The following is a 19256-nucleotide window of genomic DNA, read 5'->3' as shown; positions in this document are numbered from 1 at the left end:
ATCGTTGTTAATATGATCAAGTTTATCATGCTTCTTTCACAACTTCACCTCTTGCTTGCACAGTCCCAAGTGCCCCCCTAGGTGTTGCTATCTCCAGCAGTTCAAAGTCCTTAATGATCACCTGGAACCAGCCAAAATATCCTCGTGGCAAGATCATCTCTTACACGGTAACATCCAATTTTTTTTATCCCAATCAATATATGATGATTTTTATGTCTTTTCAACATCAATCTGGGTAATCTATGTATTAACCTTGTGAATTGTTGGGGTTTAATATATAGATGTCAACTGAAACAAACACATATTTTGATTAAAGGTTGTAGACCTTTGTGAGAACAATTCAGACCCAACTCATCTATGGAAACAACAGTAACATAGGTATCAGGGGAGTATGAATTAATGATTTCCTCAGCCTTCTTGAGATAATAATTTCAGTTTTCAATGTTGTTGTATTCAATTTTTTTTCGTCGAGTAATATCATTTTAATTGTTTTTTTTTATACGCCCGTCCTAGGCGGGACGTATTATGGTATCACGCTCGGTGTCCGTCCGTCCGTCCATATAATCTGGTGTGTATGATACTAGCATAGATCCCAGGAAGCCTATTGATTTTGATGTCAAAAGGTCAGAGGTCAAGGTCACAGTGACATATTTTCATCTTACCCTTCTGCAGTCCTTGTAAACGTGATAACTTCAGTTTAACTCAACCTAGGTTCATATAAATTGGTGTGTATGATTCTAGCATGAATCCCAGGAAGCCTGTTGATTCTGAGGTCAAAAGGTCAAAGGTCTAGATCACAGTGTCATGTTTTCATCTTACCCTTCTGCAGTCATTGTAAACGCAATAACTTTAGTTTAACTTATCCTAGGCTCAATGGCAGAAAAAAGCTGCTGAAAACTGCTTATCTACTACAAGAGAGCCAATGGAGTAAATTAGAGAGTCAAAAGGGGCCTAAGCTTTCGATCCTAGCAGAATCTTCGTCGGAGGCAAAATGACAAACATATAAAGTGGAACAACCATAATATAGGCCACAGACATGCAACAGCAACACTAGAAACAAGGAGAAAAAAGTGCATTAGAGAGTTGTGATGACCAATCAGGTTTGAGAAGGGGATGAAAGCAAAGGAGTAGGCAGACACAAAGGGAAGTTAGTGTAAGTAAGGCCAGTGAACCTAGGCTCATATAAGTTGGTGTGTATGATACTAGCATGAATCCCAGGAAGCCTACTGATTTTGAGGTCAAAGGTCAAAGTCACAGTGACATATTTTCATCTTACCCTTCTGCAGTCCTTGTAAACATGATAACTTAAGGGGATCTATTTAGTTGAATAAGTTATATCCAGGCATATATGTCGCGAAAATTCAAGATGGAGCCACTAGTTTGTAATGATTGTTTAAATGCTAAAAATCTACCCTTCCATCACAGCCAAAACGAATATTTTAGATGCAATTTACAAATCCTTTGATAGAATTAAAAAAATAAAACTTTGTGATATCCAGCGCATTTGTTGATATCCGTCTCATTTCCTCGCTCATTACAACCTCCACCCTCTCTGTCTCACATGCACAAAACACTCACAAATAGTCTCTCTCTCTCACACATACACCCACACATCCCCCCACACACACACACCACCACCACATACCCTCTCACACATACACTTTTTCTCTCTCACTCACACACACATGCGCCCAAATGCACACACATGCACACTTTTCTCTCTCCCTCCACCTATCTCTCCCCCTCACCCACCCACACACACACTTTGCCTCTCAGTCTCTTTCACTTTCTCTCCATATCTCTTCCTATCTCTAGCTGGCATACAAAGTAAAAGCAAAGCCGTACGACAGTTCATTCCAAACAGGAGATTCATTCATGATCAAAACATTAGATGGAGTCTCCACGAGTTTTCTTCTTGAAGACCTGGAGCCAGCCACGCTTTATGAGGTATATGTGGTAGCATCTACAAGCAAAGGAATGGGGGATTCCAGTCCGCATGTGGATGAATTTACCGAACCACCTACAGGTATACCAAGTAACGAGGATATAAAAGCAAGCATTACGATAAGATATACAATGCTATTTTTTAGCAGACAGATGTCACTGATGTAGTCAAATACACTATACATTTCAATAGATTGTAATCAGCAGAAAATAGCATTTTTTTATTGCCAGCATACCAATCTATATGATTTTACCAAGCCTGTGGGTGTCTTTGTGGAGGAATTCAAAACAATATTTTTAATAAAGCATAACTTGGACATGACCCCAAACACTTAAGTATGTTTCAAATTAGATTACAACTCCCCAGAATATGTTTTTAAAGTGACAAGATCGTTGAAATCATGTCATCCCCCATCATTCACATTACTGCAATATCCAATATTGCTTGTATCCAATGCTTTGATAATCAAAACTATGTATTTAAGCATCTCCATTACCAATATGGACACATTCTACCAAGTTAATTTTATAAACAATGTTTACTGAAATGTTTTACCTGTTCTGTAATGTTGAAAAGCTTTTCTCAAACTACTCTGTTTGTCTACAAATGAACAATGTAACAAGTCAAAATGCAGACGTTTTGTTTTCCTGCCCCCCCCATGTTCATGATTATGCTTTGTGTAATTAACAACCACTTGAACTAATGCTCAATGCTGACAACTCTCTTTGTATTCCATACATATAGTTGATGAACTTCCTAAACCGAGCATACCAGTGATTGTAATGTCTCTCGACGGTTTGCCGACCATTCCGTTTTCTGATGCGCTTGATTCTCCATATATAACGTGAGTATATTTGTTGGAGAACTTTCTTACATATTCCACATTCTAAAATATGGTTAGCGGTTGATCCAAGTGGTTCAGGGGAACTCCCCCCCCCCCAATAAAAAAGGGGATAAGAAATTTGTTTAACGGGTGGATTAGAGAATACGTTTGACATGACTTCAAATCCATTTCCGGGACAATGGGACATAATCTTTCCTCACCTAAATTCCCATTATTTATTTTGTCCTTAAATTGTCCGTCCCCTTTTCAATTTATGAAGTCCTTTATCCGTCTCTCTATGTAGTTTGGGTTTTAATTGCCTCAAATATATTATTTATATATATATATATTATAATTGGTATAGTGTCGAAAATATGTCTATCTGACGGTCAATCGGATCGGGGTCGCCCTAGCCACTTACCCGTCTCTGTGGTCTAGTGGTCAAGGCACCGGCGATAAAAGGTGGGGGCCCGGGTTCGATTCCCGGCAGAGACATTTTTTCGGCATCACCAATTTTTCCAAAGGGTAGATAGCTCTGGGGAACCTTGATTTAAGCTACGCCTACCATTGTTCTCTTCATCCATTTCTTTCACAAAATATTTAAATAAAAGAGTTGCCAGAGCTGTTGTACATGTATAACTTCACACATTTATATATATATATATTGTAAAGAAATGGATGAAGAGAACAATGGTAGGCGTAGCTTATAAAATCAAGGTTCCCCAGAGCTATCTACCCTTTGGAAAAATTGGTGATGCCGAAAAAATGTCTCTGCCGGGAATCGAACCCGGGCCCCCAGCTTTGAACGCCGGTGCCTTAACCACTAGACCACAGAGACGGGTTAGTGGCTAGGGCGACCCCGATCCGCTTGACCGTCAGAAAGACAGATTTTCGACACTATACCAATTATAATTTCCTTTGTCGGGTGAAGGTGGGTTTCGAACAATGACAAGCCGCCATGCTTCAGCTGGATCAAAGCTATTGCTTTGATACAGTACACGTATGGGAGAAAGTATACAAATGTGTAAAGTTATACATGTACAGCAGCTTTGGCAACACTTTTATTTAAATATTGTAAAGAAATGGATGTAAAGAGAACAATGGTAGGCGTAGCTTAAATCAAGGTTCCCCAGAGCTATCTACCCTTTGGAAAAATTGGTGATGCCGAAAAAATGTCTCAGCCGGGAATCGAACCCGGGCCCCCAGCTTTATATATATATATTCCTAATACCCCCCTCGACGTCATCACTATCAGTTAAAATATATCGTAGGCCTACTGTTCTTTTTTCGTTTCTTTCCTGTTTAACATAAAAAATGGTTTGAAATCGGGTTGCAACTCCTTCCTGTTCCTTGTAATTTACACGTTCCATTTATATAAATTCCAATAAAAAATCGAAAATGCACACTGTACCAACTGAAATCCTTTTCAAAGAATCTTAATTGTTAAAAAGTGGGTCTCAATGGTTAGAAACAATATTAAGAATAGATGTAATAGAAAACAAGCAACTTGTCGATGTTTCATGTTAAAATTATTAACATTTTAAAGCATTGTTATTTAAGGTATTCATTGATATTATAATATTCTCCTGAAGCTTCTGCGGAAGACGACAATAACACACTTGTCGAAACGTCGACCAACATTTGCCCAAGAAAGATACTTGGTGTACCATGAAACCTACTACACTAATATTATAATCATTACAAGTATCATTACAGTTGTTTTACTATAAACAGTTGAAAAATAAAGTTACATATGAAAACAGAAAACTTAAAAGAAAATATTTTTGCGATAAGCTAACTGAAACTAAAGACAGAAACCAAACTTGGCCAACTCTTAAATCTCTCCTACCCAACAAAACTTCCCCGTCATCTATTTCGAGTTTGACTCATGATACTTTTGAAACTGCAAATCATTTTAATAGTCATTTTGCCAGTGTTGCCAATGTTTTACATGCAGGTAATGATGCTAATATCTCACAAATGTGTAATGTTGCAAATAATGATATGGAAAACCTGTTGCCTAGTCGTTTTGAAATCAATTTTAAACTATCGACAGTTTCTGAAACAGAGGTATGGAAAGAAATATACAGTCTTAAGAATAAGAAATCAGTCGGGCTGGATGGAATCAGTTCTTATGTATTAAAAACTTGTGCAACGGAAATTTATCAAATAATTGCATATCTAATTAATAAATCAATAAGGGATGGTATTGTTCCCTCCCAATGGAAAATTGCCAAAATTATACCACTGTACAAGAAAGGCGATAAATGTGAACCGGATAATTACAGGCCCATATCATTATTGCCTTGTGTCTCGAAACTTTTAGGGAAGGTTGTTCAAAAACAATTACTCCGTTACTTGAATGACAATGATTTACTAGTAAACGAACAATCGGGCTTCAGGCTGAAGCACTCCACAACTACTGCTCTAATCAAGGTGACTGATGAGTGGCTTAAAGCGCTGGATCAAGGGAATTATACTGGATGTGTCTTTGTAGATTTACATAAGACATTTGATACTGTCGACCACCATGTCCTTATTAAAAAACTCTCTCATATTGTCGTTCATGGAACAACATTAAAATGGTTCCAGGACTATCTCATAAATAGACGTATTGTAACTTCAATTGGGCAAACATTATCTAATGTATTAACCCTTGATTATGGAGTGCCTCAGGGGTCAATAATAGGCCCGCTGTTGTTCTTGATTTTCATTAACGATTTACCATTGTTTTTTATAAAGTGTAAGTTGCATTTCTATGCTGATGATACGGTTCTGTATTATTCCTATAATGATGTTGATGAGATTCAATCTCTATTAAATGAAGAGTTAGGTAACCTCCCGTCTTGGATGAATATAAATAGACTCATGATAAACTCTAGTAAAACAGTGTGTATGTTAATTGGAACTAAGAGTATGCTTTCTAAGCGTCATACTCTCAATATCAAGTTAAATTCAGCTAGACTAAAATCAAGTGACAAATTTCAAATATCTTGGATTAAATTTGGACCCTGAACTTAAAACCCTGTGGAGCGTTGTGGCCCAGTGGATTAGTCTCCGGACTTTGAAACAGAGGGTTGTGGGTTCGAATCCCAGCCATGGCGTAATTTCCTTCGGCAAGAAATTTATCCACATTGTGCTGCACTCAACCCAGGTGAGGTGAATGGGTACCTGGCAGGAATTTATTCCTTGAAATGCGTGTGCGCTGTAATCTTAGTAATTACGGCTGCCAAGCTACAGCTGGGGTAATAATATCCAAGTCCTTTGGAAGCGCATAGAGACATTATTCATAATCGTGATATGCGCTATACAAGAACTGTTTATTATTATTATTATTATTATTATTAAATGGAATATTCATATAGAGCAACTGAACAAAAAAATTGGGAAAATTATTGGTTTTCTAAGGAGACTGAGATATTTTATTAACGAGTCAAATCTCAAATTGATTTATTCTTCTGTGATTTTACCCCATTTCGATTATGCGGACACTGTTTGGCAAAGTACCAATAAAATTATCTTGACCAAATCCAGAAGCTCCAGAATAGAGCGGGAAGAATTATTCTTCGAGTCAACCCCTATGAACATAAATCAGTTCATCACATTCACCATATGTTGAAGTGGGAAACTCTAAAGTCTCGTCGTAGGAGACATATGTACGCATTATTATTTAAAATATTCCATAAGTTAACGCCCGATTATATGACTGATAAATTTGTTTTTAACGAAAAGCACTTTGGACTAGGATCAAATTCAAACCTAATGCTTCCCAAACCAAGAACAAATCAATGTAAACGTACATTCTTTTATCGTGGATCTGTATTGTACAATAAACTACCACTCAAGCTATGCCAGCTGGACACACTTAATATATTTAATAAACACGTTCAGAATTTTTTTGACTATTTTGATATTTGAAATCCGCAATCCCTTATTCACTGCCATACGATAGTAACCGGTGTAATAACAGACTAAATTGGGCGTTTAGGTAATCAATAGTAGGGTGGGTTAAAGGGGAGGCGGGCATTTTCACAATGGGATATTTTTTAACCGCAAGTTAATTTTAGTCTTTGCATTTTTTTTCTTGTAATGTATTTGATTAAGTATTGTGTATTTTTTATAATACGTATTTACCATGTTTACGTTGCAAAGGACCCCATGGAAGAACAGCGGCATTATGTTAATACCGCTGAAATGGGCAATCCTCCATATTTCATTTGACGATTTTTCTTTTTCTTCTTGTAATTTGATTATGTATATAATTTGTTTTATATGGAAATAAATACAAACAAACAATTCTTATCATTATTATCATTTATGAATATCATCATTAATATACTAATAACAATCAATCAAACCCTTTGACCTACCAGAGACGTTCTTGTTGCTGTTGAAGAGAGGCTTCCGGACGCGAGACGAAGACGTCAGCTGACAGGGTACGGTACCTTCGCCGAGAACCCTACATCCTACATCGCTGCCAAGGTCGGCAAGGATCGCCTACCGTTAGATATCATTGTAGGAGATAACCAGACTTATGGAGGGTATCACAACGCACCCCTGAAAGACAAAGCAACCTATGATATACGGACAGGTGTCGAGAGTAACGTTGGTAGACAGGTAAGATCTGGGCCATGTCTTACAAAGAGTAACGATTGATCCAATCAACCACAACTATGGAAAGCCAGCATCGTCAACATCTGAAATACATGTTTGTTCAAAATATTTTCTTGATATGATGTATATTCATATATTCACTGTTTTCTTGACAATTCAGTAGGCTTGTCTTTGTTTTCAAAAGACATTTCGCAAATTTCCTAAAGAAAAATTATGACATTGATGGAACAAATAACCAGTGGATTTAAAATGATTGTATGTTATAAGCTACTGAAATCACTGCACCTGACAGAGAAAATCACTGAGAAGAATCTCCACGAACTTTTGTCTTGGGAAACGCTTTGCCATAAAGCAATCTTCAGTCATTGTGTCCTGTCAAAATTTTGAGGTAAACTAAAATTAATATTCTCTCCAAACATGTTTCTGCCTGACAAGCAATCTTCAGCATGCCTGCTACTAAGTCGGGCTTGCAAATTTTAGGACATAGATCCCTTTGGTAGAGACTACAGCTTACTGCCCAAGAGGACTTTGCCTCTTGCCCCTACCACCTTTGTTTGTTCTAGTTCACGACCAGGGGCCGTTTCATAAAACCTTTCATAATAAAGTATTTGCAATAACAGTTTAAAGCTACTGAGATCATTTGATTTGATCGGCTGATAGGAAAATTGTTATAGATATTCTGCCTTTGCTATTGTAAACTGGAGTAAGAAAATATGAATAAATTTCTTTCTATCCCTTGTTGTAACCTATGCCTAAATGAGCGTTTTCAATGAAAGCCGTCAGCACTGATAATTTAACATTCTCTAACAGTCAGAAAACAATGTTAGCTTGCCAACCCTATCCAGAGCAACGGTTTCACTGAAACTTTGGGAGCTGATAATTATATAGCCAGTGCTGTCACCTTTCATGAAATATCCGGTAATGAAATCCAAACGACCAGTGAAATGGTAGTACCTAGATCCATCTAGGAGTGTATGCACATTTTTATTGATATAAATGACACTAAAGGTATCTCTTTAATCAATTAACTTGTGTACCGTTTAATTGTTTTCAGAAATCCACTCTTTTCGGAGATGCGATAACCTATCAAACAGGTATGTACTATATGCTTAGTATATTACATTCTTTTAATTTTGGGTGTTGTTCGCCTTTGACATTAACTGATCACAGATATTTCAAATTGAATTGCTTGTCCCTAGATCTCATAAACCATTACAGACAAGTGTCAATGGATGATAAAAAGAATAGGAACAATCTTTTGCATTTATAAAAAGAAATGATATGATAAGTACATGTATAACATGGATAATAGCAGTAAGCATAATTCTATGCCGAATTATATAGTTTCTGTGAATGTGAAAGTATAGTAAAGGGTCAAATTTTATTTCAGGATCATTAAATCCTAAATATATCATTTTATATTCATATTGCAAGACGTATTCACGACATATTGATCAGTTCACTTTGATTCTATACTATTTTGCTTTAATCCACATTTAACTCTTTCACTTTTACTAGGCTCGACAGGTGGTGGCTCTGTAGTACCTGTGGTGATAGGGGTAATAGTGGCACTTCTTCTTGCAGCTGTGGTAGTAGTTGGTGTTCTATATTACAGGTATTCAAAAGTGTACATAACATAATTCCACATTACTTAACGTAATGTGGTATCACATCACGCAACGTCTCATTGTGTCATAGGACCTAATGTCACATCATATCACATTAGACCACATCTCATACTGTCACAAATCATGTAACGTCACACCATATCACTTCACACCGCACATTGCACAATATGAAATCACATCTCAAAAAGTTACACAACATAAATTTTGCCTTGCACGAAACAACGCCATCAAATATGATCAGAGCAAATCATAGCACATATCTCACTATATCACAAAAAAATCGCATCTCATTGAAATGCATCTGAAATAACCACATGGCGTCACTTTAGTAAAGTCACATGTACTTTTCCCATTACATCACAATATTTCATCATGTGACATCACACTTTGTCATGTTACCTTGTGTCACATTTTTGTTAGAGACGATGCAAAGAGGAAACAAACATAATTCAAGTATGAAGAGAATTTTATATATATAGCGATTCATGGATATTATTCCTGATTTCAAGTTATGCTATAGTTCGAGAAGAAGCATTTCAAAATGATTATTGATACAAATTTATCTTAACTTTGAGCAGAAAGAAAAAAGGAAAATTAGATCGTCTTCCAGCCTCTATACTCAGACCACGAAGAACCCCACCAGTCAGACCTAACAACAGAAACCAGTAAGTTAACTCTTTTAGTACAATATAAACATTCAAATGGACACTTAAATGGTTTGTAAAATTCATTTCAAGTAAGAAAATTACGTAATTAAGTAAGATCTAATTCCGTATTAAAAAAACCCTAAGTCATTTGATCATAAATTATGCCAGTATTTAGTAGTATATGTTAAGTATGCCATAATTAGATCCTTAAAAATGGGTTTGTATAAATTAGAGACGAAAGGATTATTTAGACTCCAAAAGAAAAGTCACACTGTGATGTTTTTCGAAGAAGCATTTTTGAGAAAACCAAAATGCTCACTTTTGTGAAAAGGAAAAAGAACAATTGAGATTTATAGTTGGATTAATGAAGAACAGGATGGTATATAACGTTAAATTATAAATCTTACTTATGAACTCATATGTCTATAATATAAAAGTCAACCTTTATCAACATTCTTATTTCCTCCATTCAGGACGAACGACAATGTGCCAATGAGACAAGTACACAGCCTTAGTAAGTTCAAAATTACCTGTGAACATTATACTGGATTTTATATAAATGGACCTATATAAATGGTATATATATATATATATATATATATATATACACATATATATATATACACAACAAAAAAAGTAAGTCCCCCCTAAATCAAATTGCTGTAACTTTTGAACGGAATTATTTTGAGATATGATATTCCGTAGGTGATTTTCTACACTCATTAAGCAACTCCTGGGGAAAAATAAGATTGATCGATCGAGTCATGCATGAGTAATTAAAGATTTAATTAAAAATGACCATTTTTGAAAGTCACAAGAGTCATTTTTCAGATTGTGCAAATACAAAGTTGGGCAAATGTTGTATTTAGGTGAATTTTATGGTGTTATGCTGTTTTACTATCCATCATTTAGCCACTCCACACACAATTTTGATATCATATGTTCATGGTTGAGTGAGCACAATGTATACAGTATTGCAGGGGGCGCGGAAGCGGGGGGGGGGGGGGGCTGGGCGGAGGGCTTCAGTCCCCCCCCCCCCACTTTTTTTTCCAAAAGCATGTACAAAAATGTAAAAATGACCATACGATTGTGATTTTTTGCATGGTCAGCCCCCCCTCACTTTGAAAAACCTTCCCCGGCCCCTGTATTGTGACGTATCATCATAGGGGTTTATGGTAGTATCCTCTACAACTTGGTAGATCATGTTAAAATTTGAAAATGTTGGTGGCTCCCCCGATTATAGGCCCCTCCCCCATTTTAAAATTATGGATCCACCACTGATTTGTCCATAAATTAAACTGATCATGAGAAATTGTTAGGAAAAGAATACATTTATGCAGTATAAAGAGTATTCATTCCTAAGTTTTCGAATGTGCTCGCTCAACCATGAAAATGTTTAAAGTTCGGAAAGTGTGTGGTGATAGAAATGATGAATAATAAAAACAATAGCAATTAAAGTCACATTTGAAACCGAATTTGCCCCAAATATTCACTTTATTACCCTTTAAAATAAGTCTGTGACATTGAAAACACCAATTTTTCCCACTTTGATGCGTGCTCACTCATCCATAAATAAACAAATCGATTTCATTTTTGCACAGAATTCTGCACCTAGGTTGATAAACATTACTGCAAAATGACATTGCTAAAGACAGCCTTGAAAAAAAAAAAACACCATGATGAATAAGGGGTTACTTATTCTTAAACATGTGCACCCATAATGTACACAAGTCTATGAGAGACGAAGTCAAAATTTTAACAAATATGAAATGAGGGTTTGTTTCATGGACGGTTTTTGTTACTTCTGCCAACAGTTATTTCATGAAACTTCGTACATGGCTTCAGAGTAACACTATCCAAAATAGGCGCACACCAAAACAACCATTCGATACGACACAGAGTGGGGCCAAGGCCTTGAACTTTCTTCTCATTTGCATAATTTTCGAATATTTTGTCAATCCACACTTTGCCACTCTCACCCAGGTGCTAATTGGGTACCGGAAGAAAACATTCATCATTATGGTTAGTTTAGCAAGTGTGCGCCTGACAGGATGCGAAAAAAGCTATGAACCCAGTGACCGGGTAATAACAATTGTGAAGTGCTTTGAGCAGTCGTAGATTGACATCGCAGTATATAAAAGTCAGTTATTGTTATTATTATTATTATCATTATAATCATTATTATTATTTAGATCGTAGTGGAACGCTGCCCAATGGGTCATCCACTGATGGCTTGTGTAACGCCGAGATCAACGGGGATGACGGGGCTATCTATGCTAACATGCAACCAGAAGAGAATGCACATAATCCTATCTCTCTTGACCAACTCATCACCTATGTGGCACAGAAGAAGTCTAGTGCAAAGAATGGATTCAAACAAGATTATGACGTAAGTGATGAAGGTAACCAAGTCTAATCCTACAGTCGCACCATCAGCGAAACCAATTTCAAACGCCGATTGTAGGCTATGTTGGTTGCGTCGGTTGCGTGAAAGTTACTTTTAAATTAAATTTGCCATCCAATGGTAACTACCATGGTAACAATGCTTACCAGCCAATCAATATCAAGGATTCCGTGAAAGATACCATTGGGTGACAAAATTACCACTGTACCATATTATTAACTTTTATGCGATAAGGCCCTGGACTTGGTTCAGCCGGTGTGACTGTACATAACAAGAACCACCCCTCCATTTATGATGATCTGTACAGAAAAAGACGTAGTCCCCTTCATTTATTTGTTTTCGTGCAACCCAAAAGCACAAATGCTTTGGTATATTTCATATCTTGTTTCTATGTGTCTTTATTTTGATTTTCTCAGATGACTAGAAATATTATTTGATAACAATCTATAATGTCATGGAAATAATTTTTGAAACATTTGTGAACACATTGGTCAAAATATTTGTGTGAAAACATTACTTTCACCTGTCATATTGACTTAACTCGGTTTGATAAATTTGGACTAAAATTGTATATGATATGGAAGAGGTTCATCGTAGTGAAGGATTGAGTAGAAGAAAAAACCAGTTTTCTCACGATGTATCATTGTAAAATTGTATATTAAGTAAATAGATGCCAAAGTATTTGGCCTTTACATAATGAATTCAAGTCCTTCATCAAGGAGCTCTGTAATGATGTTTCACCAAAAACATAATTTTCCTTTTTGTTTAGCTTTATTCGGTAATTTTTCATCTTTTTAAAACCAGAGTATTCCAGTCGGACAACTTCACCCGTGGGACGTGGCTAAGAAGATTGAGAACAAAACAAAGAACAGATATATCAACATTATTGCATGTAAGTTTTCTGTTTCAGTACAGTATAAAATATGCATTTATATAAACGTATATATGAATAAATATGTAAGTGAATATGATTCTTGGTTTATTTTTGTATTCATAAGCCAAGAAAGATACTTTTGGTGTAAACATTATGAGCGCCTCATTGACGATTGGCTGAATTAATGATTAAATCTGATGGTTATGGTAATGATAAACGTGTAAGCACTTAGAATATATGTCTTAAGTGCCTCATACATAACCAATTATTATCAAAACAGTAAGGAGAATAATAATGATGGTGAAATCAAATGATTATTAGAATTTTGGAACGGAAAATTAAAGATTTTGGTGATTAAGTGGTATAGAATGGCCGCCTCTTTAACATAATTTTTATACACAGCAGGAGTGGGGGCAGTTCACCCCCTTCCATAAGTTTTTAGAATATGCTTTTCCTTTGCAAATATTCAGAAAAAATTCCACAGAAAGTATGTTCTCTATTTTTTTCAATTTTGAAATGAGAAGAAAGATTTCGTTGTAAAAAAATACATATTCTATCGCCATAATAAAATATTTTGTTTAATATGGCCCAAGAAAAGAAGGTCGTGGACTCGGTCACTGGCCTTGTGTTCTGCAAATCAGACTGGAGAAAGTTAATGATAACATGATTTGTGGAAGGTGCTACATGTGAATCTTGGAAAAGCTACTCGCCTGTCTCATTATGAAATATGACTAGTTTCCATATTCTGTACTAGCCTACATTATTTTTATCATCATCATCACGCACCCTTTCTAAACACACCCACCTCCTCTCATCCACACTTTCTCGCTGAATATGATATTGTGTTGGTATTAAGAAAAATTGAAGACTTTTTTAAATCTCACAGAAACGTTTTATTTACTTGAATTCAACATAAAAAAATATCGAGAATAAAAAAAATTGTCTTTAAGATTTTAAAAACTTAGAATGCCTTTTAGCAGATGCACATGAGATCCTTTGGTTATTTAAATTCATGTGATTGTTTTCCTTGTTTTCTATTCTTCCATCTCTCTGTATAATAAAAACTTCATCTTTGCGTCTGTTCTTTTTTTTCAGATGATCACTCGAGAGTCCTACTGCCTATGCTTGATAATGATCCACATTCTGATTATATCAATGCGAGCTTCATTGATGTGAGTATACACCCAATAAAAAGATTGGACGTAACATAATGATTTAAGATGAATAATAAGCAGGTTTATATCTGATAAATGATTTATAAATTGTATTTTTATCAAAAATGTAAATAACAACTAGAATTTGTCTGTAATAAGTGACAATATCATTTACTCGGTAGTATATTAGTGTCAATATTCAATAATTATATTGATTATTCTATTACTTTGGTCTACTATCCATTTTTTCATGGTTGGCACAATCTATGAAATCAGGAGCTGGAGTATAACTAGCTTAACTTCTTGTTGGCTTTGTATATCATTTCCAATCCTCATGCGCACTAATTCTTTTGTTGGTTATCAATTAACATGTTGATGTACATCTTATTTTTTGCAATAAGAAAAATTTAATCAAATATCCTTTGGAACTGTATAATATAAATGTTACTATTTTGACCTTATTCCACAGGGTTACAATTATCCCAGAAAGTACATCGCCGCCCAAGGTAAATAAAACTGATTATGCTGCAAAATTATGATGGGTTTGACAGTTCATGAAGTGAGATAAAGAATAGAGAAAAAAATTGGGGATCAGAAATAAATGTATTTAGGAATTGCCAATTCAAAATCTTCAGTGTGCTATGTCTGCTGATTCGTTATTCTTTATTCAAATGTAAGGCTGATTTGTATCGCCTTTAATAAAATCATTTAATAATAATAATGAATAATATTAATCAGTGTATATAGAGGGTAAATTTCAGTTACATGAAGTACTTGTAATTACAGTGCTCTTAAATAGAAAAAACGAGTCGGTAAAATGAGATTTTTTTTTATTGGAATCTTAACTAGGAGCTACCTATATACTTTTGATATTTGCAGGACCCAATATCGCGTCGGTTAAGGATTTCTGGCGAATGATATGGGAGGAGGACTGTGGCAAGATTGTAATGTTGACTAACTTGGTAGAGGGTGAAAAGGTAAATATCATTTTTAGATACTTTTGATCGATCTTAATTTCCAGTTGTATCATTTTTAAATGTTCTACTCTCGTAAGATTCCGAATTAACTGAGTCACATGATGTATTCTTAAATTGTGTTAGTTGTATTTTGAAAAAATCATGGGAAATCTTATACCTTGATCAATGCGAGATCTTTTTCATGTACATTTACATTTTCTTTATGAAGGTTTGTGAAGGTTTGTTATGAAGAGTTTAACCATCTGTAAAATGATTTCTTCTTAGTTTCAGTTTATTTATTTCACTTTTTCGTATAATCAACATATCAACATATATAATTACACAAAAATAGAGTAAAGCGTCAAAAGGAATACTTCAATTATAAATAATATTGTAGGATGCTGATCGGTTTCAAAATAAAGTGCTGTTGCAATATGGATAATATTATCAAATTTTACATTACAATTAACATGTGAAACTGATAATGTGGGACTGATTATTTGAGCATGTTTAAGGGTCAATATTGTTGACAATATTTTAATTTTCCATCAAACAAATCAATTTGCTTTTATTTTTCATTTTCTTAAGACATGATCAACTATCTTTCACTTACTTTTATCTTTATAGAAAAAATGTGAGAAGTATTGGCCAGACAAAAAGATGTTGTATGGCAAGATCTCTGTTACAATGAACAGTACAGAGGTGAACACACATTACACGGTCAGGACATTCACTGTCATGGTATGTAATTTGATATCTTTTAATTCTGCACAAAAGTTGATTTCTTCATTACCATCATGATTACTTGGTCAAATCAAGAATACATTGCAGGAGTATACTTGTTTGTTTTTTGTAGGTAGGCTGAAATCCTTCCTACACAAATAGTTGATTACGACTATTCGTTTGTAAAATGATAAAATTGTCATCATTTTCCTTGAAAAATTAGCCTATTGGATTATCTTGCAGACCAAAGCTTTGAGTTAATTTGTTAATTCTTCAGGAAACTAGGTCTCTTGTGTTGTTCGTTTTCTTCACTAGCTTGCAAAGTTTTAGAAATAATGCACAGTATCCTAATATCCCTCGAATTTTGTTGTTTGCTTTGTGTCATTATTACAAGGTCTCTTGAGTTGTTTGTTTTCTTCACTAGCTTGCAAAGTCCCATTCCATTCCGAAGGATTCTTTTGATGAGTACCAATATTACTGCATGTTTCGATCGGGAGGTTGCAGCTTTAGGAAATTTAAGAATGGAAATTCCAAAAGAAGTAGGGTCCTTGATTAATTATACAACAGCTTAAGATAACAAGTACATCCTATTTCAGTGGAAGGGCTGGTGCTATGGTTATCTCAATTTTTCTGCAGTCATTGCACTGGCAGTCTTTCTATAGCTGTTTGATTATTAATGATCATTAAATTTTGAATATGTTATTATACACCGACTATATATACTCTAATTGCAGTTTGATAATACTATCCGTGAAGTTGTCCAATACCACTATACCTCATGGCCTGACATGGGTGTACCCAAGTACACCACACCTCTCATGAACTTCATTAGGACCGTCAAGCAACACCACACAAACAGCATGGGACCCATTATTGTTCACTGCAGGTAAAGTGTCCTCTTTATTTCATAAAAAGGAAAAAATAAACTGAATCACTGTGACCCCCCAGAAGGAAAAACCAGTTCCACTGGACCAGTTAGACCAGTAGAATTTTAACTGGTAACTCTGGAAATTGGAACATCGGTTTACTGGTCTAACTGGTCATACTGTCCAGTTAAAATTTTACTGGTCCAGTTAAAAATTAAACTGGTCTTGAATTACTGGAATTTTATACCGGTCTTATTTCTGGTGGTTGTTACTGGTCTCACAGGTCTTCAATACTGGTATCCAATTCAAGCTGGTCTTTACTGGTATTTTCTACTGGTCTGACTGGTCCTCGAACTGGTCGAACTGGTCCTCATACTCGTCTTACTGGATCAATTATTACATGCATTTGGTTTGTTATATACCATGGTCAGTGAAATGTGATGGAAAAGATGGTTAGTAAATTAATCTTTCTGCTGTTATTTTAAATGTGATATTTGAAATTACACATTTTCATTGTGAATTAGTTCACACACTTATTTGGAAAGTTTTTAAACAACAATGAGTGCCATTGCAAGGATATTCCATTGTAAATCCGGATTTTTCTTTTAAAAACAGGAAATATGCAAATGAGGTAAACCACGTGATCAGCATCATCAGAATTACTGGTATTACTGGTCTTGACCAGTTCAATTTCAAACAATTACTTTAGACCAGTTGACTATATCAGAGGAATATATCTTGCTTTGATCTTAATCATGATTAAAGGAAATAATTATTTTAATGATAATGTTAATACTTGATAATTATGATAATATTAAAACTAATATTTATAATATCGATAACAATGATAACAGTAATAAGAATGATAACAACAATGATCATAATAATCATAGTAATAATAATTATGATAACTAGATTTTAATTCGTCATGCGGACGAATTAGGTGGTCTGTCATGATTTTTCATTCATTGACGGCTAATGTTGTATAAAATGAATCCCGGGAATGAATCATTCAGATATGATTGATAATCTTGATCATAGACATCAAAGGAATAAATTTTGACCATTGCTAAATGTGATTATAAATGTAGTGATGACAATCGTGATGATTGTAATGATGGTGGTGATAATGCAATATGTTAAATACGAAATAAAGTTAGGAGCACGTAAAATGCCTTAAAAACTCTCCAAAAATCTCAGACGATTTTACCGAAATTGGCTTTCCAAAATTGCGCAATGAAAGGCGCCTTAATTTTCACAGCAGCTAATTTTTAATCGACAGTTTGATGTTTTTTATGCAAAATCTTGTTAAAAATTCTTTGTACTTTGAGCATTTTTTTTAAAGATTTCACCCACTGACATTTCACAATGTCAGTGGATATTAATTTCACAGAATACTTGAAAATTCATAGGTGATACTTTTTAAAAGCTAAAATATCTTAAATATTTTTGTTCAAATTTTCTGCTACATTTCACAATGCTATAATTTCACAGCATTCACATCAAAACTCATCAGTGATGTATTTGATAAAAGAACCAAGTAGATTTTTTTTGTAAATGTTTGCCAAATTTCTGCAAATTTTTAAACATTTCAAATAATATTTTCCGTCAAAAATTTTCAATATCCATTTATTAATTGTGTATGACTTTGACATTTACTTGAAAATTCTTTCTTGATGATTTTTACTGAAAAAAGTCAGGTAAAAGATTCAAATACTGGCAATTTTCCCGCAAAATTTCGGGAACATGTGTAATTAACTAAATTGCACAATTTTTTCATTTCACAGAAGGTACCTGAAAATTTGTTATACGTTATATTAAGTAAAAATTAACAAACAGAAAAAAAATCCAGGAATTTCCGCAAAATGTCCGGAATGAAAATTTTCAACCCAATAGCGTTTAGATATTGCAGCGTTTACTAAAAAAATACATAAATGATGTTTTACAATGTTAAAATTGCCCCTTAAAAAGTTCCGGCAAAATTACAAAATATGTCCTACATAAGTAACCGCAAAGCAGGTGGGCTTAAAATTTTCAGCAAGACCGTACAAGTGATTAATGAAGCAATTTCTTTAAAAAATTCTCAAAAATTAAGTCCAGAAAAAATTAGCAAAAACTTAAACAAGTTATAACACACTGATGCTGGGGTCAAAAGTGAAAATTAGTCACATGTTATTTGTAGATAATTGTCTTCACTATATCATATCAAAATTTGGAAGAAAACTGACCAGTAATAACGAAGATACGGTCAAGTACGTTGACGTTTGTTGCGAAAATATGTAATTTTCACTAATAACTTAAAATTGACGTAATTACAAAATCTGCAAATGAGATATTGATTATATAAAAGAGTGAGAAAAAATTTGGGGTCAACGGACTCCCTGAAGAGCTACAGTGAATTTTATATAGGCATATTTTTGCCCATTTACGCGCGAGTAATGCAAATTTGAATGGACGCGCATTCCCGTATTATTGGTCGTAAGAGGCTGAATGAGGTATCAAATTAATCAGAAGCTAATGGACAATGGACAGACATAAAATAAATGATGACTCGAAGATGCATACCGATGGTAGGTGCAAGAACGCGCACGCATACCTGTGCGCGCGCAAATTCTTGACATG

At 34.7% G+C, this 19256-nt stretch overlaps 1 protein-coding gene across 1 annotated transcript in view; it reads left to right on the top strand.

Moving 5' to 3' along the window:
• LOC129272040 (receptor-type tyrosine-protein phosphatase delta-like) overlaps positions 1–16658 on the top strand; it is a 52066-nt gene extending 35408 nt beyond the window's left edge. The window contains exons 21-35 of the mRNA XM_064107068.1: positions 64–167; positions 1816–2026; positions 2690–2789; positions 7142–7385; positions 8437–8476; positions 8901–8997; positions 9589–9675; positions 10131–10171; positions 11850–12046; positions 12866–12953; positions 14031–14107; positions 14559–14595; positions 14969–15066; positions 15673–15786; positions 16503–16658. Of these exons, the coding sequence (XP_063963138.1) occupies positions 64–167; positions 1816–2026; positions 2690–2789; positions 7142–7385; positions 8437–8476; positions 8901–8997; positions 9589–9675; positions 10131–10171; positions 11850–12046; positions 12866–12953; positions 14031–14107; positions 14559–14595; positions 14969–15066; positions 15673–15786; positions 16503–16658 (1691 nt within the window). The remainder of the gene's footprint in view (positions 1–63; positions 168–1815; positions 2027–2689; positions 2790–7141; positions 7386–8436; positions 8477–8900; positions 8998–9588; positions 9676–10130; positions 10172–11849; positions 12047–12865; positions 12954–14030; positions 14108–14558; positions 14596–14968; positions 15067–15672; positions 15787–16502) is intronic.
• The last annotated feature ends 2598 nt before the right edge of the window (positions 16659–19256 follow it).

Source organism: Lytechinus pictus, chromosome 11 (assembly GCF_037042905.1).
Source record: "Lytechinus pictus isolate F3 Inbred chromosome 11, Lp3.0, whole genome shotgun sequence".
NCBI classification, from domain to species: Eukaryota; Metazoa; Echinodermata; class Echinoidea; order Temnopleuroida; family Toxopneustidae; genus Lytechinus; species Lytechinus pictus.
The sequence above is the reverse complement of the archived record's forward strand: the minus strand, read 5'-3'. Positions and strand labels throughout refer to the sequence as shown.